This window comes from Neophocaena asiaeorientalis, unplaced genomic scaffold (genome assembly GCF_003031525.2).
Source record: "Neophocaena asiaeorientalis asiaeorientalis breed wild unplaced genomic scaffold, Neophocaena_asiaeorientalis_V1.1 scaffold429, whole genome shotgun sequence".
Taxonomy (NCBI): domain Eukaryota; kingdom Metazoa; phylum Chordata; class Mammalia; order Artiodactyla; family Phocoenidae; genus Neophocaena; species Neophocaena asiaeorientalis.
In genome coordinates, this window is record NW_020173550.1 from 2341085 (window position 1) to 2358186 (window position 17102).

At 55.0% G+C, this 17102-nt stretch overlaps 1 protein-coding gene across 4 annotated transcripts; it reads left to right on the forward strand.

Moving 5' to 3' along the window:
- Nucleotides 1-2836: 2836 nt before the first annotated feature.
- On the forward strand, nucleotides 2837-15178 carry FHIP2B (FHF complex subunit HOOK interacting protein 2B). Of its 4 annotated transcripts, none has more exons than XM_024747740.1 (17): nucleotides 2837-2944; nucleotides 6677-6755; nucleotides 8931-9103; nucleotides 9757-9861; nucleotides 10146-10268; nucleotides 10486-10713; nucleotides 10821-11017; nucleotides 11323-11431; nucleotides 11664-11740; nucleotides 12068-12290; nucleotides 12869-13014; nucleotides 13139-13267; nucleotides 13434-13524; nucleotides 13723-13866; nucleotides 14206-14346; nucleotides 14559-14659; nucleotides 14894-15178. In XM_024747740.1, the coding sequence occupies exons 3-17, from the start codon at nucleotides 8981-8983 to the stop codon at nucleotides 15030-15032; spliced, it is 2076 nt and encodes a 691-aa protein (XP_024603508.1). In that variant the 5' UTR covers nucleotides 2837-2944; nucleotides 6677-6755; nucleotides 8931-8980; the 3' UTR covers nucleotides 15033-15178. The 4 variants fall into 4 exon arrangements, with proteins under 4 accessions (XP_024603508.1, XP_024603509.1, XP_024603506.1 ...); XM_024747741.1 differs by having other exon boundaries at nucleotides 12101-12290; XM_024747738.1 differs by lacking the exon at nucleotides 2837-2944 and adding an exon at nucleotides 7147-7317 and having other exon boundaries at nucleotides 6665-6755.
- Nucleotides 15179-17102: the final 1924 nt, after the last annotated feature.

A 17102-nucleotide genomic window follows, 5' to 3' on the forward strand; every position in this document is an offset into this window, starting at 1 on the left:
GAGAGGCCCGCGTACCGCAAAAAAAAAAAAAAAACCTTGGTGATTATTTAGTCCATTGGTTTCCAAACCTTTTTAGTAGTCAATCTTTTTAAAAATTAGATCTTACTATTAGCAATTAGAATACATTTATAAATTGATTTTATTTTTTTGGCCACGCCACGCGGCATGCGGGATCTTAGTTCCCAGACCAGGGATAGAACCTGTGGCCCTTGCAGTGGAGGCACGGAATCCTAACCACTGGACTGCCGGGGAATTCCCTGTAAGTTGAAATGTTAATTATTAATGAAATCAATCAATGAGAACAAGGAAGCTATTTGATGGATATAACAATTTTAAGTCAAGGGTTGTATATGACAGCCGCCCTTTCACCAAGCACAGGATCTAATTTATTCTTGTATTTGGTTGCACAGGAGAGAATTCTGATTCACACAGATAAGTAGTTACAAAGTTGCGGTGTTTTAAAAATGCATGCAAATGTGAACGGTCACATTCCTCCCGTTGTTGAGCGGCAGCAGCTAAGCCCCATCTCTTTGAATCTGGGCTTAGTGCCTTGCTCTTTCAAACTGTTTATTCTGCAACAGCCTTCTACCTTCATTTACGCTGACAGGAGGGAAGGGTTTATTCAAACATCTTCTTCCCAATGAGCTAAACTGGCAGCAGAATTTAAATACATCGGTGGGCTCTATCATATATACAAGTATGTCCACTGACTTTTATTAGAGCTTTTGAAATAAAATTTTAAAAGTTAAACCAAATAAAAGGTTATAAATTTCTTATACACTTCCCCTATATTCTACAGTTCCTTGAAATATCTTGAAGGAAAACAAGTAGATTTAATCCATCCAGCCTGCTTCCTTTACCTATAAGGAAGAAGATCCAGAGAAGAACAGTGTTGGACTGACTCCAGATTGCTTTTTTTTTTATTAAAAAAATTTTTCTGGCCACGCCATGCAGCATGCGGGATCTTAGTTCCCCGACCAGGGATCGAACGACTGGACCGCAAGGGAAGTCCCCTAGATTGCTTCTTGATACACAAAATAGGCTTGTTTCTTCCCTTTGTTCTTATACTTTTTGGCCTAAAAGCCTCCTCTCATTTCCCGTAGGCTCCTCACCTGGGACCAATTGTAGACGAGCTGTTTGAAACATCTATTTTCCCTAAGCAGCTGCCAGTGAACTGAGATCCAAATACTAGCTCAGCCGAACCCTGGCCTCCCCCGTGACTCGGTCTGGACTGCAGGCTCCACTCCACAGCACATGGCCAACTCTGGGCAGGCGGTGCCTCCTGGGCCTTAGTCCCACTGGTGAAAGGGGCCCCAAAGGCAGAGCCAGTGCAGTGAAACCCTAGTACCCCACAGCTCCAGGTCCTCAGATCTGTGACAGGGGCTACCTACCTATCCTTGTGGGACCCCTGGTGCCTCACCCTCTCATCAGATGGTGTCAGGGGTCAGCAGGAACACATTTTGAACAGATGTCAGCCCTATCCTCAGGAAGAATCTCTTTCCATTCCTGGGGGGTAGAGGTGGGAGATGGGAGCAGGGAGATGGGGAATGGGCTTTGAACTGGCAGAGGTGGCTGCTAGAAAGCCCCCTCCCTAAGGTCCCAGCTTTTGACATTCCAGGGAACCCTGCTCTGGTTGAGGGTTCTGCCTGTTTAACTCTTGGGTGTAACTTTCCCAGTGTGCCCCCGACACCGGAGACCCACCTTCTGTTTCTCTCCTTGGTGCATCTAGAAAGGCAAAACGAGGACAGTGTGACTTCCTCTGCAGGACCTCTGGACCAGCACCGTATCCACTTAAATTAACAAGCAACCGGTGAAATAATTTTTATAATATATTTGGTTAACTCGATTTATCTAACAGATTACGTTTCAACTTGTAATCAACATAAAACATCATTAGGGACTATTTTACATTCTTTCCTTTGTCCGACATGTCTTCAGCACATGTTAATTAGGACTAGCCCGTTTCAGCTCCATAGCCACGAGTGGCCAGTGGCTACTGTGCTGGACAGGGGTGGGGGAAAGAAGTCCCGCTGGCCCCGTTTTGCCCTTCTAGACGTATCAAGGAAAGAAACAGGTGTGTCTCCTGTGTGTGTGTGTGTGTGTGTGTGTGTGTGTGTGTGTGTTGGGGGGGACACACTGGGAAACTTATGGCCAAGAATTACACAGGCAGAACCCTCAACCAGAGCGGGGTTTCCCGGAATGTCAAAAGCTGGGACCTTAGGGAGGGGGCTTTCTAGCAGCCAGCTCTGCCAGTTCAAAGCCCATTCCCCATCTCCCCGCTCCACGCCCCCATTCCCCCAGGAATGGAAAGAAATTCTTCCTGAGCACATGGCAGTCAGCTGTTCAAAATGTATTTCTGCTGATCCTCGACGTCACATGATGGGAGGCTAAGGCATTATGCGGTCCCACGAAGAAAGTCTAGAGACTTCCAGAACCCACAAACCTTCTCATCCATCATGGGAAAAACCTGTCTGGTTCCACTCGCCCTTCTCTAAGGGTAGTTCGCTCGCTGCCTCCTGGTTCACCAAGAGGCCCCGGCGGACTTGACCCTGCCCCTCCGCTGCCCCGGCTGCCGGCGCCCCCGACCCCGGCACCCTTGCTTGTTGCCCGGCCCGGCCACGTTCGCTGCCGTCCTCTTCTCCGACCCCAAGATATTTCTCCTGCTCCCCGAGTCTCTTCCAATTCCCAAACTCCTCTGTGCCGAGTGATCCCTAGTCACCCAATAGTTTCTTCCCAAAATTCCCCCCAAGGCCCCTCCCCCAGCTTGGGTGCTTCCTCCTCCCCCCCGCTCCTCCCTTCCTGGTCACCCGGCCTTAAAAAATAGCTGCCCCTTACCCTGGTTCCGAGCCCTCGACCGCCTCCAAGACCACACACAGGCGCACTCTGCCCTCTCACCTTGGACTTGGGAAGTGCAGGCTCCGGACTGGCCAAGTCCCCAGGAAGGGTACAAATACAGTCGGGGGGCGGGGAGGGGCGGTCGCCTGGCCCAGGAAACAACCGTCTGCAGGGTACAAGCGCGGTTTCCAGAATACTGTCTCAACACCAGGCCAGCCCTAGCCCCACTGACCTTGAGTCAGGAGAGGCCAGCTGCGGTGCGGCCTGGGGCGGCCAGCGGGGACGAGGAGTGTATGTTTCTGCCATTTTCTGTTGGGGTTGAAGGCTGGTGAGAGGCGCCCACGGCGGCTGTTCTCTTCATTGAGCGAGATAATAGTGCCGTTTAGTTAGGGTAGGCGGGATCCAGTTAAAGCAACCCTGCCAAGATTCTGCCAGTAAAGTTAACAATTCTTTTGTCTCACAGTATAAACCCTCCCCCTAATTGATCAGTTGAGTGTATCACATGTTCTCAGGAGAAACACCCTTGGGTTGCATCCCCTTCCTCCCCAACACACACACCAAATCAGAGCTTGTTAATGAGTGAGAACAGTCTCAGCCTTAAGCAGACTTGTGAAGAAAGTGAAAAGCTTCAGCTCTTTCTCCTCTCCCACCCGCCCCAGGCCTGCCCTGCTGGTGTTCAGGAGCCTCCGTCCATCCCACCTCAGAGTGGGTTCCAAAATGATCTCTCCTCCCTTCCTCCCCATCCCCAATCAAAATAACTGTCATTTTAGAAAGTAATCTGACACTCCTTCATACGTCTCTGGGAAAGCTCCACACACAAGGTGGGTGGACTGGATAGACAGGACCCTAGCCCTGAGAAGTGAATTTCTCATGTTTCCTATGTGGAAATTTCAGTGTCAGTGGCTGCAGGAGTATTGCTGGTCAAGGGGGATATTTTTAGGCAGGTGATCTTAGGCCCCTCAGTATACAACATATAGATGACGCCCTGGAAATTTGGCTGTCCCCGTGTGACCATCAGGAGAGATGGGGACCCCTCTCCCTCCCACCCCCAAGCTTGAGCATAGGTCTTCCCAGGGCTGGGTCACCGGGTTAAAACCCCCAGCAAGTTGCTTGACTCCTAGTTAAGGAGGAAGAGTGCTCCTTTCCTGCCCTCTTCTGACAAAATAGAATAGCAATCTTTAGTGTTATTTGTAAATATAATATTATCTTAAAAAAGTAATCATTTGGTGCAGTTTCCTTGGGCTGGAGTTACAGTAGCTAATAACAGATTCAGGCAAAGATTACCCCCCTGCTTTCTTAGCTCTAACGGTCTGTTTTGGCTAACCTTTGTTCTCCTGTTTCTCCTTTTCTTGCTGGATTTTTTTTTTAATTTATTTTTTTATTTTTGGCTGCGTTGGGTCTTTGTTGCTGCGTGCGGGTTTTCTCTAGTTGTGGCGAGCGGGGGCTACTCTTCGTTGGCGGTGCACATGCTTCTCATTGTGGTGGCTTGTTGCGGAGCACCAGCTCTAGGCGCACGGGCTTCAGTAGTTGTGGCACGCGGGCTCAGTAGTTGTGGCTCGAAGGCTGTAGAGCGCAGGCTCAGCAGTTGCAGTGCACGGGCTTAGTTGCTCTGCGGCACGTGGGATCTTCCACGACCTGGGCTCAAACCCGTGTCCCCTGCATTGGCAGGCGGATTCTTAACCACTGTGCCACCAGGGAAGTCCCTGGATTGTTGTTTTTTGATTTAAGTCCAGCTTAAGGCTTTAGGAGACTATAAATGAATTTTAAGGCAAGATGAGACCCCATCACAGGTTTGTGTGATGACTGTAGCGTGGTCAAGGGTCAGAGGGCTTTCCCAGAGACAAGGAACTGTGGAAGGGGCTGAAGGAGTTTGCTGAGATATTTAGTAAATATCAATGAGTAATCACTCCGTGCAGAGCCCTTTCGGGGCAGGCGGAAACAGAACCCTGGCCCCCAGGAAGCTCACAGTCTCCCGGAGAGATGACTGCTCACTCAACAATAATAGCATCACGTAGAATGTGGTAAGATGCAGTCACTCCATATGGATGGTGTATTTGGAACGACTGTGCGAGGTGCCACTCCTGTAAGAGTCGTGGTCCCCACAGCGAACTTTGAGAGAAGACAAGACTGCCTGGGCCGCCAAGGCTGGGGGAATACTTCAAGGCCTCTGATTCAGTGTGATTGCTTCCTCCTCTTGTCATAATGGTCTGCTAAGCATTCATCCTGTGTCTGTCTCCTACACACCCGCCAGATGACTCTTCCTCACACAGTTCTGATATCACTGACCTGCATCGGTGGCCTGCACAAAAAAATTTTTTTAATTAAAAATAAAATCAGACTTCTTGGTTTGGCCAAGAAATTCAAGGCCCCACACACTCATCAATCCATCCTTGGCCCCGACATGCTTTGCAAAGTTCCTTCTGCAGGAAATGTCTCTCCTGTTTCTCTAATTGTTGAAATCAGACCCAGCTCTTCAGGTTTTGGTTCCCGCACGACCTCAGTAAAGCCTCTTTGTTCCATTTGTTGGAAGTGACCCCTCTTCGCCCGAAGGTCATTCTCCACCTCTCCTATGTTCTCACACTACTTCAGTAGTTGAGTTATTCAGCGTGTTTTATATTCTCTTCTCCTCCACGGCATGTCTGGAGGACTGGCTCTTAGACAGCCTTGTATGGCTTGTAACATCAGGCGTGGTGTCTTGTACGTGGTAGGCACTCAGCAGATACCTACTGAGTGAGTTATGGAAGGAGGAGACACCCGGTCCTGTGGTGCAGTAAAGCATGAGTTTAGAGATGCATCTGGGGACCGCAGAGATGGCTTTGTGGAGGTGGTGGCCCTGAGCTGGACCTCACTGGGGACTGCTAGGACCTAGACAGGTATAGGGGGATACGGGGCCTCCTGGACAGAGGAGTGGTCGGAGCAAAGACTAAGAGGTAGGGATATAGGTAGGGACTATGCATTTTTCTCCAGCAAAAATTTACCCTGCAAGAAAAGAGAAGAAATGTGCTTTTTTGGAGAAGTTTTTAGGGGAACTGGTTGTTACCAGTTCAAGGTTAGTTCCAGCTGGGGCATGGAAATGGAGAGAGCACTTTGGGAAAGGTAGGAGGTTTGGGGGTTGCTCACAGCAGATCAGAATTCCCCCAGGGCGATCGAAGGAGTCAGAGGAGATGTGGACAGGAGCAGAGCAGAGAGGAGCTAGGGGTGCATGGCCTGTAGCCATGGACAAAAGATGCAGCACATTATAAGTAAGGCACTTTCTTAATATTCCGCTAACGTTACCCATCTGGCTGAACTGAGCTGTCGTGGCCTTCAACCCGGATTTTCAGACTCTCAGACCAAGAGGGACCTGAAAGCTTTGTCTTTGCCACATTTTCCATCTGTATCATTTTGATTTTGTTTTGGTCGTGCTCTCCTGTTTCCCTCTATGTACCTCTGTTGTAGCATAACCACAATATATAGAAATGATCTGTTTCTGTGTCTGTTTCCCCTACCATCAGTCTTAACTGCTCTGGGACAGGGGATATAGAATCATGACATGTGCTCATGTCACAGCATTTCCAGGAGGGAGATGGGGGTCTGAGGAAAGGAACCAGGAGATTGTTGGCAGATTTGGAGACAATGTGCAAATGTCCTGGAGAAAATGTTTAACTGTTCAATTTGAGAACCCACGATCACGGTGCCTCCTCCAGGGCCTAGCACACGTCCGACACTTAGCAGATGGTGGAATGTCCTTTCTTTTTTTTTTTTTTTTTTTTGGGGGCCCCCCCTTTTTTTTTTTTTTTTTTTAGAATGTCCTTTCTGATGAGTGCGGCGACCACTTAGGTTGTGTCTGCTCTCTCCACAGCGGGAGCCCAGCATTGACCTGCTGGAGGCCTTCGTGGAACACTGGAAGGGCATCACAAACTACTACATTGAAAGCACAGGTGGGGCCTGGTCTCCTTCTGAGCAGGGATCCCTGGAGGGAGCAGGCAGGAAGGTGTGGGTGGAGTCACCCTGCAGCTCGGAGATGCAGGTGTCCTGAGGAAGGTGACATCCGCTGCTCACGAGTTCAGAGTGGGGGCTGCCCCACCCTGACCTTCTGGGAGGGGACCTGTGTGAGGTAGGAGTGGGGACAGGGAGGCTGAGGTCTCACTGGCCTGACTCTGCAGCCCAGAGGTTGAATGCCACTTGCCCCCAGCTTCCAGTTGGGCAGAATGTCCAGGCCTTCAGTCTCCAAGTGCCTGGGCCCTGTGCCTACGGCTTACTGATTAAAGAAAAGAAATGGAATAAATTCCTCTTTTCCGTGAGCCAACTTACAGGGCATTTCTCTTGTAGAGACCTGGCAAGGCATGTAGCACACCTGGTCCTTCTCCCCAAGCCGACACTCTAAAAAGCCAAAGCCTTGGGTCATCTGGGCCCATCAGGATCACTCACCGAGGGGGCAGCGTCTCATTGGCTGCTTTGTAGTCAGTGTGCTGGGATTGGTGGAGATGCACTGGTTGCCAGGTAACCTTTCCTGCATCCCTAGCCTTCCACCGCCTGGAGTTCAGACTGGGGTTTGATTCCAGCCTGCACCTCTCCTAAAGGCTTTTTTTCCAGCCTGCGCCAACCCAAGAAATTAAAAGTGGCCTTTGGACACTCTGAGGGACCCTCTGAGCGTTCTGTTAGACGAGGTTCCTCAGTCTTGGCACTGGTGACACCTGCACTGGATCATTCTTTGTTGTAGGGGGCTGGGGAGGGTACAGTGTATGTTTAGCAGCTGACCTCTGACCTCTACCCACTAAATGCCAGTAGCACCCCTTCCTTCCCCATTGTGATAACCATAAATAGCTCTCCAAACATTGCCAGATATCCTGGTGAGCAGGGGCAGGATCACCCCCAGTTAAGAACGATTGCTTTAGACTGAAGATCCCTTTTTTTTTTTAACTGAGATATAAAGGACACATTAGGTTGGCCAAAAAGTTCGTTTGGGTTTTTATAGCATCGGACGGAAAACCCGAACGAACTTTTTGGCCAAGCCAATATAATTGCTGTAATCAATTGAATATACTGATTCAGTACATGGAAATACGGAGAAATGATCCCCACAATAAGTCTAGTTAACATCTGTCACCACACATAGCTACATTTTTTTTTCTTATGATGAGAACTTTTAAGATCTTCTCTGTTAGCAACTTTTAAACATACAGTAAAGTATTATTAACTATAGTCACCATACTGTACATTACATCCCCAGGACTTATTTTACATCTGGAAGTTTGCAGCTTTTAGACTGAAGATCTCCTGACAGGGAGCCCCAAGCTACCAGAGACTAGGAAAAGATCTAGAACTGCCTTGGGTCCACCTGGGGCTTCACCTGGGCCCAATCCATTAATTTCCAGACTGGTCCCTGGACCGGAGATGCAGGGGTGGGCGAGGTGAGCTGCCCTGCTTAAAAGCCAATGCTTTCAAGAAAAGCTAGGGGGTGCTCCAAGGCCAGTCCCAAAGTACCAAAACTTTCCTTATAAAAATACTCTACCCTCTGAGACTGACTAAGAAAACCCCACTAATCAGCTTCTCCATCAGGACCTGGGCACTGTGCAGTGAGTTTGAGTCTGAACCCATGGTCATGCATGGATTTTTTTTTTTTTTTTGCTTTGTAAAAAAAATAGAGTATTGCCTTCCTTGAGTATAAAAGAGACATAAACAGGCCCCAGGAGGTTATCTGTTTGGAAGCTGATCGAAGATGGCTTCTAAATAATATAACAGAGACTCCTGAGCCCACAGCTTTTCACTCAGGCCCAGAGCAGGCCTGAAGCCCTAGCAGGTGTCCTTCTGTAGGCCCCAGGGTTCAGAGAAAAAATGCTGCTGCTTTCCTCTCATAAAGTGCTGGGGCCTGCACACATGCTCCGTCAGAGGGCTGTATCCTGGGCTTCATCTAGGAGGTCTTTTGTCTTTTTAACTAGAGAGGCATCAACTGTAAACTTCTCTTTTCTCTGGTCTTTGACGAAAAGTGTTAACCTGGCCTGCTCCAAGTTGGCCTCCACCTCCCTCCGCCCCCTAGGCCCTGTGGGCTTGACCCCATCCAGCCAGAGTGCGCCTCTTCACCCCATTCACCTTGTTTGCTGAATCTTGATTAGATGAAAACACCCCGGCCAAGAAAACGGATATTCCCTGGCGGCTGAAGCAGATGCTGGACATCTTGGTGTATGAGGAGAAACAGCAGGCGGCAGCCGGTGAGGCGGGGCCGTGTCTGGAGTACCTACTGCAGCACAAGATCCTGGAGACCCTGTGCACGCTGGGCAAGGCCGAGGTGGGCAGGACCCCGGGTGCCTCTGGAACTTTCCACCTGAGCCGGTGTCCGGCAGGTCTACCTGTGCTCCTCCCGGTGCCCACACTGGGGGCGGGGCACTGAGGCTGTCTCAGAACACCCCGGGCCCTTGCTTATTTGCTTTGGTGGCGTGTTCTCGCTGTCGTCGGGGTTGAGGACGTGTTTCCTTTCATTCAGTCCGCGTTCGTTCATCAAAGATGCACTGAGGACCAGCCGTGTGCCAGTCTGTGTCCTGGGTACTGGGGACCCGGCAGTGATTGAAACAGGCGAAAACTCTAGTGGGGAGAGGCAGAATAATCAAAGGAGCCCACGTATAGTATGTTCAATAAGGACAAGGTTATGGACGAAAATAAAGCAGGAAGGGGGCGGGACTTCCCTGACGGTCCAGTGGTTAAGACTCCGCGCTCCTGATGCAGGGGGCACGGTTGGATCCGTGGTCGCAACTAAGATCCCGCATGTGCGGCCAAAAAGGAAAAAAGCAGGAAGCGGGCTTGGCAGCGTAGAGGAGGCCGGTTTCCAAGCGTGAGGGAGAGAGGCTGGCGGAGAAGGCCCCTCCGCGCAGTGAAGGGGGGAGCGGTCCGGGCGGGGGCGTGGCCTCGCCGCCTGACTGACAGGCACTCTCCCCCGACCCGCAGTACCCGCCAGGCATGCGGCAGCAGGTGCTCCAGTTCTTCAGCAAGGTTCTGGCCCAGGTGCAACATCCGCTCCTGCATTACCTCAGCGTCCACAGGCCTGTGCAGGTGAGGGACCCAGAAGCTAAGGGGTGTCTGGGGGTGAGGCCTATGCTTTCAAGAAAAGCTAAGGGGTGCTCCTAGGCCAGTCCCAAAGCACCGGACCTTTCTCTACAAAAACACCCTCTGAGACTCTAAGAAAGCCCCCAAATCCAGCTTCTCCATCAGGACCCGTGCCGCAGGTTTGAGTCTGAACCCACGGTCGTGCACGGGTTTTTTTTTCTGCTTCCCCATTCTTCCTTCTCTTCCCTGCCACCCCATTCCCCTCTGTCTCTGTCCTGCTCCGCTTCCAGAAACTTCTCCGACTTGGTGGGACAGTTCCTGGATCCCTCACAGAAAAGGAGGAGGTGCAGTTCACCACTGTCCTCTGCTCCAAGATCCAGCAGGATCCAGCCCTGCTCACCTATATTCTAGAAGTGAGCGCCTCTGGGGAACAGGAGCGGGAGGGCCCAGACCCCAGGGCAATCCCCCGTGGCCCTTCTGAAGAAGCAGAAGGATGGAGCAGGAACCGGGGAGGCACTCAGGCAGCTTCCGCTCCAGCTCCACGCTGAAGCCACCCACCCCGTATTCCCAAGGGGCCATCATGGGGCGTGGTCTGCACCACAGCCTGGCCTCACGCAGCCTCCCTTGCAGGGTAGAAAGACCGTCGGTAGGAAGGAGGCATCCAGAGAAGCCACCGCCCTGCCGAGAGAGGCAGCCACCGTCAAGAACGAGGAGCAGCCCCACAGCAAAGCTCCTGACAGGGGTGCCCAGGGGGCCCGGGCCTTGAGCACCCAGCTGCCTGCTGAGACCGAGGAGCCAGATGGAGGCACTGGGGAGAGCAACCTCATCACCTCGCTGATGGGCTTGTGCAAGAGCAAGGTGCCGGCTGCCCGAGACGCAGGGAGCAGGGATGGGGAGGGCGAGTTGCTGGGAGGGCACTTGGGGGATCCGCCGCACGTCACTGAAGTTGTACCCTTATCCCCTAGAGAGGTCGGGTGGCCCTGAAGGCCCAGGAGAACCTGCTGCTCCTGGTAAGCGTGGCTTCCCAGGCAGCTGCCACCTACCTGGTGCAGAGCAGCCCTTGTTGCCCTGCCATCGTCGAGCACCTCTGCCAGCTGTACCAGTCCCTGCCCAGCTTCCTGGACCCTGCAGACATTGCCACTTTAGAGGGCATCAGCTGGAGGTAGGCGCTCGGCCAGGGAAGGCTGGGCTGCATCTTCAGAAGCCCTGCCCGTCATATTCCCGGTAGCGGCTCTTCTTGTTTTCCAGGGGGCGTGGGGACCCCTGCTGGCCACCATCTTCCTGAGGTTACAGCCCATGCCCAAGGGCCTTCTCGCCTTCCAGGAAAGCATCACTTTGGCTTCTGCCCTCAGAGCCCCCAGTAGAACTGACCCCCCGCAACGGAGGTTCTCGGGCAGAGGGCCAAAGGGCCCAGCTTCCTGGACAGAGCTGAAGCAGGCCTCACAGACCTCCCTCGCTCTCCCTCAGGCTACCCAGTGCCCCGTCCGATGAGGTCTCCTTCCCCGGCAAGGAGACCTTGGCTGCCTTTTTGGGCTGGTTTGATTACTGCGACCACCTCATCACAGAGGCACACACGGTGAGCGGGGTGGGCGATGGCAGGGCTCTCCTTGGGTGTCCCCCGCTTCATGGTGCTCTGTTTGTGTCTCTACCTCAAGGCCCCAGGGGGTCTCTTGGGAGCTGGGTGGGGCCCGGGGTCAGCAGAGACCCTCTACCTGTTGTTAGGCTCTGTGCAAGGACACAGCTGTTTCTCAGTGGAAAATTGTCGATCGGAGGTAAAATGTGTTTGAGACGTGTTCTTTGGCGCCCAGGTGGTTTCGGATGCCTTGGCAAAGTCTGTGGCTGAGAAGTTATTTGTGGAGATTCTGCAGCCCCAGCTCCTGCATGTGTAAGTTCTGTGCAGTTCCCTTGGGCATAACCATAGTCTGGGCGAACCACCCACCCCACCAAGCCCCTTCCTGCGCCCGAGACCAGGGACCTCCTTGTCCAGAGTCATGGGGGTCTGTGGGCTCCATCCGTTGATGTTTGCCTGTTCCCCTGACACACTCGTGGCTCAGAGCTACGTAGGCTAAAAAAGGCCTCCTACCCTTGGACTCTAGGACCTCAGGAGGGGGTGGGGTGTGAGCAGAGAAATACCAGCCGAAAATGCAAGGGAACCAGGAAAGTGTGCTGCCCCCTACACCCCTTCCCTCCCTGCCCCTACTCTGGTCTCAAGGGCCCCGCCTGGCTCAGCGTGCCCTGCCTGTAGGTCTGAACAGAGCATCCTGACCTCCACCGCCCTGCTCACCGCCATGCTGCGCCAGCTCCGCTCCCCTGCGCTGCTGCGGGAGGCCGTGGCCTTCCTCCTGGGCACGGACCAGCAGCCTGCAGCCCCCGAGGACAGCCCTCACACCCTGGGCGGCCACCTCGTCAGGCACTGCGACCACCTCTCTGATGAGGTGAGGCGGGCGGGCCCTCCTCTCTAACCGCTCCCTGGCCCCCAACCCCTGCCCAAGGGACTTCCTGAAGCTTCTTCCCATTTGCATTAGCTTTCCAGGTGGTTCTACCTTTGAGGCCATTGAAATCCAACTCCCCACCCCCACCCCCAGCCAAAAAAAGGCAGAAAAAGGCAGTGACCCAGTGATTGGTAGCCAAACTGCTTTTGTCACACAGTTAATTTTCTGTGATCACATACTTGTGATGGCACTCTTTATCTTACAAAATGCTTATATATTCATTTGGCTTGTTTGAAGCTGACAGCTCCGGGCCATTTGTTAGACATGGAAACTAAGGCTCGGAGGAGCCAGTGGGCTTGCCTGATACCACACCTCAAATGAGTAATGGGACAGGGACCAGCCAGACTTCTGGTTCCTGGGCCAACACCCATCTGCTCCCCTTAAAACCTGCCACCTTAGCCCCCGTCTGGAGGAGGTGACCCCCTCCTAGGGGGACTCCTCTTATCTGGGTGAGCACTTCCCAGGCACCCCTAGAGGCCGGGGTGGGGAAGGGGTGTCCTGCTGACCGCTTCTTGTCCCAGATCAGCATCGCCACGCTGCGGCTGTTCGAGGAGCTGCTCCAGAAGCCCCACGAGCAGATCATCCACAGCCTGATTCTGTGCCACCTCGAGGGCCGCCCTTATGTGGCCCGGGGCTCGCCTGAGCCCGAGAGCTACGAGGACACCCTGTAAGTGAAACTCAGTGCCTCGGGGAGGCCTCAGACCATTCGGGACCTCCCCCCCCGGCCGGCCCCCAGCACCCCACACCAGTTCCTGCGTTCACTGGTGCCTCGCTTGTCTGCCCTGGCACAGAGATCTGGAGGAAGACCCCTACTTCACGGATGGCTTCCTTGACTCTGGCTTTCAACCCTCCATGAAGCCTCCCCCTGCCCCCGTCACCAACCCCGATGGCAAAACAGCGGTGACCGAGATTGTCAACAGGTAGGAGCAGGTCAGGAAGTCTGAGCCACCTGAGTTTTGTTCCGTCTTTGGCCACAGCCCTGCTGGGGTGCAGCTGGGAGAGTGTTCCCTCAGGGCTGGAGGTGGAGCAGGGAGAGCAGGGCAGCCCAGGCGGGGACACCTCCACACCTAGGGTCCTGTCTCTTAGTTTCCTCTGCCTCGTTCCTGAGGAAGCCAAGACCTCGGCTTTCCTGGAGGAGACCGGATATGACACGTACGTCCACGATGCTTACGGACTGGTGAGTGTCAAGGCCTCTGCCGGCGCCCAGTTCTCACCGCTCAGAGCGTGGGGTTAATACACTCTGCTTCTGCGATCTCCCGCCCGAGGTGCTCCCAGCTCTGGCCTAGTGCCCGAGCCCCACCTGCCTGCGTGGCTCCCTCTGTCTGCTGGTGCCTCCTGACCGCTGGGTCCACCTAACTCTCCCCTCCTGTTTCAGTTCCAGGAGTGCAGCTCCCGAGTGGCGCCCTGGGGCTGGCCACCAGCTCCCCCACCCCTGGACCCCCATGAGCCCGAACGGCCTTTCTTTGAGGGTCACTTCCTCCGAATGCTGTTCGACCGCATATCCCGGATTCTAGAACAGGTGCCCGACAGGGCTGGGCCCCTGCCACAGGGCGAGGGCCTCTGGAGTCCTTCAGGAGAGCAGGGCCCAGCCGTGGGGGTCCAGTCATCTTCTCTGCTCTGGCTCCACGACGCCCCTCAAGCCCCACCTTTCCCCAGGCGGGAAGCCCCATCTCGCCTCTGCTCCACGTGCCCTGACGTGCCCTGGTCCTCAGCCCCAGGGAACCCGTGACACACACATCACATGCATCTCCAACCCCCGCGCACGTTCACACTGGCCAGGCGCCTTGCTGGGGGGTGGGGGGCGCAGAAGTGCTCACCGCCTGTGCCAACCCTTGCTTGTCCACCGTGCTCCCCACAGCCGTACAGCCTGAACCTGCAAGTGACCTCAGTCTTGTCCCGGCTCGCCCTCTTCCCCCACCCCCTTATCCACGAGTACCTCCTGGATCCCTACATCAACCTGGCCCCCGGCTGCCGGAGCCTGTTCTCTGTGCTCGTCAGGGTAAGGATGCCCAGGCCAGAGGGAGCGTGCCAATGCTGAGGACAGGAAGGGAGGGGGACAGGACAGGGGTGCTGGGGGCTGCAGGAGTGGGCACCCTTGCCAGCTCCAGGGGAAAGCACTGGTACCACCCCCCTCCCATGGTGCGACAGAGCAAGGGACCCTGCGGCAGTGTCGCTGGTCTCCTCCTCAGTCCCCTCTTGTTCCCACTCTAGGTGATCGGGGACTTGATGCAGAGAATTCAGAGGGTGCCCCAGTTCCCAGGCAAACTGCTTCTGATGCGCAGGCAGCTGATGGGCCAGGTCCCCGGGGAGCAGTAAGTAACAGCGGGAAGCGGATGCCCAAGGAAGAGCCCTGGGGTGGGAAATCTAGGGCTTCCGGGTGGGGGCGGCGCCAGGCCGGGGACAGAGGAGGGCCCGTTGCTGAGGCCTGTGGTTCCTCACGGACAGAGGTGGCTGCCGCCGGGTGATCCCTCACAGACACTGGGATACCACGCTGGCACGCTCCCCACACCTCCCAGCCGTGACCCCCGCCATGCTGTCTCCTTCAGGCTGGACCACCAGACCCTCCTCCAGGGCGTGGTAGTCCTTGAGGAATTCTGCAAAGAGCTGGCTGCCATCGCTTTCGTCAAGTTCCCCCCACATGGTCCTCACCTGCGCCTCTCTGAACCCCCGGAAGGGCACGTCTGAACCAGGAACACAACACCTCTGCCCGAGAGCTGCCTCCCGCCTGGCACTGCCGCCACCACTGTCCTCCCGGGGTGGGGGCTTGGCTCCGTCTCCTTCACATCCCGGGGACCTCCGCCTGGGTGGAGGTCTGGGCTTCCACTCTCGGGTTAACTCAAGACGACCTTGGCCTGTTGGCTCCACCAGACTGGGTTTCAAGGAGTGGGTCTCCGAGGTATCAGAAGCCAAGTAGCAAAGGAGGTGGCTTTCTGGGCAGCATGGTGTTCTCGGGGCCTTCTCTGGGGAGCTGGGTGACGGCCAGGTGAGCCCCCACACCCAGAGCTTCATGCGTCCTGTGCCTGTCACCTGTCTCTGTGGGCCATCTGTGGCGAAGGCCAAGACCTGAGACTCATTCCAGGGGCACGAGGGGGAGTGAGCTGATGGCTGAGGCTGGTCAGGACCACAGGCCAGAGAGGTGCGGGCACGACCCTGTCTCTGCCACATCAAGTACCATGGATGCTGCCGAGACTTGACGTTTTCTCTCCTGCCTTCTTGGCTTAACCCTTGGGGAAGCGGCAGTGGACAGCAGGGGAAGCCCCTCTTCCCTCTCAGCCCTCCTGGAGACTGTTGCACAATTGCCAACAGCCTCGTGGCAAATGCCCAAAGCCTGCTCCGCGCCCAGCTGGGGGCAGCCGCTTATGAGAAGCTTGGTGCAGCTGCAGCCAGGGTGGGAGAGGGCCTGGGGAGCCCGGGGGGCTGGATGCCAGGCTCCAGCTCCAGCTGGTTTCTCTCTGGCGCCTTCTGAACTTGTCTCGGCAGGTCCCCGACACCTGGGCAGAGGGGCTCAGAGACCGGGGGAGGCCAGGCCTTGCCCTTAGCATCCTGCCAGGGTCCTCCGTGGAATTCAATCCCAGTGGTGCTGGAAGCTCTGGGTCCGGGTGAGGCCAAGATGCCCGCCAGACCGTGGGCCCCACCCCAAGGCCTGGCCGGGGAGTGGGGCTGGGGCACAGGCAGCCAGCCGGTCATGGTGTGGTTCTCCCTGCATGACCTCCACGGCTGGGGCCGCCACCGCGCCCGGCCCGAATCTGTCTCAACCTGCAGGAGCACCCAGGCGGCGCCAGGCATTACCTCACAGCAAACTGCACTTGCTGGCTTCACTCCTGGGCAAGGAGGAGCAGGCCAGAGCCCCACTCGCTTCATTTTCCTGCCCATGCTGCTTCTAGAAGCCGTCCACAGGTTGCCAAGAGGCAACGTGAAAGAGGAGGAAACTCAGTGACCTCTACCTCTCCTGCATCCCTCCAAGCGGAGGAAGATTTAACTGCTGCCCCGGAGGACACCGCACGTGCCTGCACGCGTGTGTGCGCACGTGGGCGTTGGTGTGGGACAGGGGAGCCGAGCTCAGCGGGCGGGTTGGGTCTGGACTCTTCGATTCAGAAAACGTTTCAGCGTCTGGGAGTCAGACACTCCGCTCCCCAATGCACTCGGGCATTCGCACCGTGTCCCCCGCTGGACAGCACGGCAATAAATGGTGTGGTTGTGTGGACACAGCTGCCCTGTTCTTCTGCACCCTTTGTGTCCTTCTGCCCAGGGCTCCACTGCTGATTCAGGCCCATCTTCCTAAGGGAGGCGAATTAAATTCCTTTTCCAGCACAGGGGTGTACGGGGGCAGTGTGTGTGTGGTGGGGGCCGGAGGGGGAGTGGTAAACAGAGACAGGCTCTGGCAGTGCAGATCTGATGTTCCCCGGCACCTACCAGGAACCAGCCTCTCTTGGCCAAGCAGCACTATTTCTGCGCGGCTTGCCTACAGCTGAGAGCCGGCAGCCCTGGAGACGCCACGAGGGAATGGGCCACCTGAGGCATCTGTATGCAAGTCTCCTTTTTAGTGTTTATGTTGTGAGCGGTATGACTGCTTTAGTGGTGAACAGTGGGCCTGATACTTTAAAAGATCTTGTCCCTAAGTGTATGCGTGTGGCGACCCTCTGAGGGGGGGGGTCCCCAAGAGTACTCCAAGGCAGGGAAGATGAAGATGCAGAGTGAGGCCTGATCCGTGGCTTTCGCCTCCTCGTTGCTTTTTTTTTTTTTTTTTTTTTTTTT